Below are 1,124 nucleotides of genomic sequence, written 5' to 3' on the forward strand. Positions count from 1 at the left end.
TTTGGGGTGTATGTGCAGCTTGTTCACGTGGTTTATATATGAAAGCACGGGGATGCCTGTGGTGTATGTACCCACTGCGGTGTCTGCGCTGCTGGCGCTGCTGCCGCTGCTGCCGCCGGAGGGGGTTTCGTGTATTCCTGCATTAGTTTTGTGGTTTCGAGCAGCACCAGAAGAAGGGTTTGCTGCTGCTGCTGCTGCTGCAGCAGCAGAGGAAGGGACTGCTGCTGCTGCTGCTGCTGCAGCAGCAGCAGCAGCAGATGCTAGTTGGGGGCCATGGCTTGCTGCACCCCATAGACTTGCTGCTCTCGCTGTTCTAGGCGCTAACGCGTAACCTATAAACCCTAAACCCTAATAAACCCTAAACCCTAATAAACCCTAAACCCTAATAAACCCTCATCTAAATCCACCTAAACCCTCTACTTAAAAGAAGCACCATCAGGCTATTTCATATGTAAAAAATTTAGGGTTTACAAGGGTTTACGAGGGTTTACGAGGGTTTACAAGGGTTTACGAGGGTTTACGAGGGTTTACGAGGGTTTAGGNCGAGGGTTTACGAGGGTTTACAAGGGTTTACGAGGGTTTACGAGGGTTTACGAGGGTTTAGGGTTTGTGTTTCAGGGTGGTTTGGTGGAACGTAACAACTTGTATATACAGAGAAATCCCAGACGCCAGCCCCTGGCTGGTGGGGCTCTCTGCTGCTCTGGGGCTCTCAACCCTCGGCCTGAAGGGGATTATACTCGGTACTAAACCCTAAACCCTAGTAAACCCTAGTAAACCCTAAACCCTTGTAAACCCTTGTAAACCCTAGGAAATTCTAGTAGTAAACCCTAGTAAACCCTCAAGAGTAGATACTCGTAGGTAACTGTATGCACGAGTCACACTTGAAGGGTTAATACAAATTAATATGGCGATGGAGAGCGGCGATGCTGCTGCTGCTGCTGCAGCAGCAGCAACAACAGCAATTGCACGCATGCATATATCACTGCTGCTGCTGTAATTTCAAGTGTCTCGTCGGCATCTTTAAGTCTACTGCTGTTTCTGTTGCTGCTGCTGTTGCTGTTGCTGCTGCTGCTGCTGCTGTTGCTGCTGCTGCTGCTGGTGCTGCTGCTGCTGCAGGGCCTATA

General features: G+C 50.0%; 1 protein-coding gene across 1 annotated transcript in view; it reads right to left on the reverse strand.

The window, feature by feature from the left end:
• Nucleotides 1-1,026: 1,026 nt before the first annotated feature.
• The window catches only part of EMH_0081260 (uncharacterized protein), a gene marked incomplete at both ends in the record, with an annotated part of 1,147 nt that continues 1,049 nt past the window's right edge, over nucleotides 1,027-1,124 (reverse strand). The window contains one exon of the mRNA XM_013500363.1: nucleotides 1,027-1,119. Coding sequence (XP_013355817.1) covers nucleotides 1,027-1,119 — 93 coding nt within the window. The remainder of the gene's footprint in view (nucleotides 1,120-1,124) is intronic.

Source organism: Eimeria mitis, genomic scaffold (genome assembly GCF_000499745.2).
Source record: "Eimeria mitis Houghton genomic scaffold, Emh_scaff5312, whole genome shotgun sequence".
NCBI classification, from domain to species: domain Eukaryota; phylum Apicomplexa; class Conoidasida; order Eucoccidiorida; family Eimeriidae; genus Eimeria; species Eimeria mitis.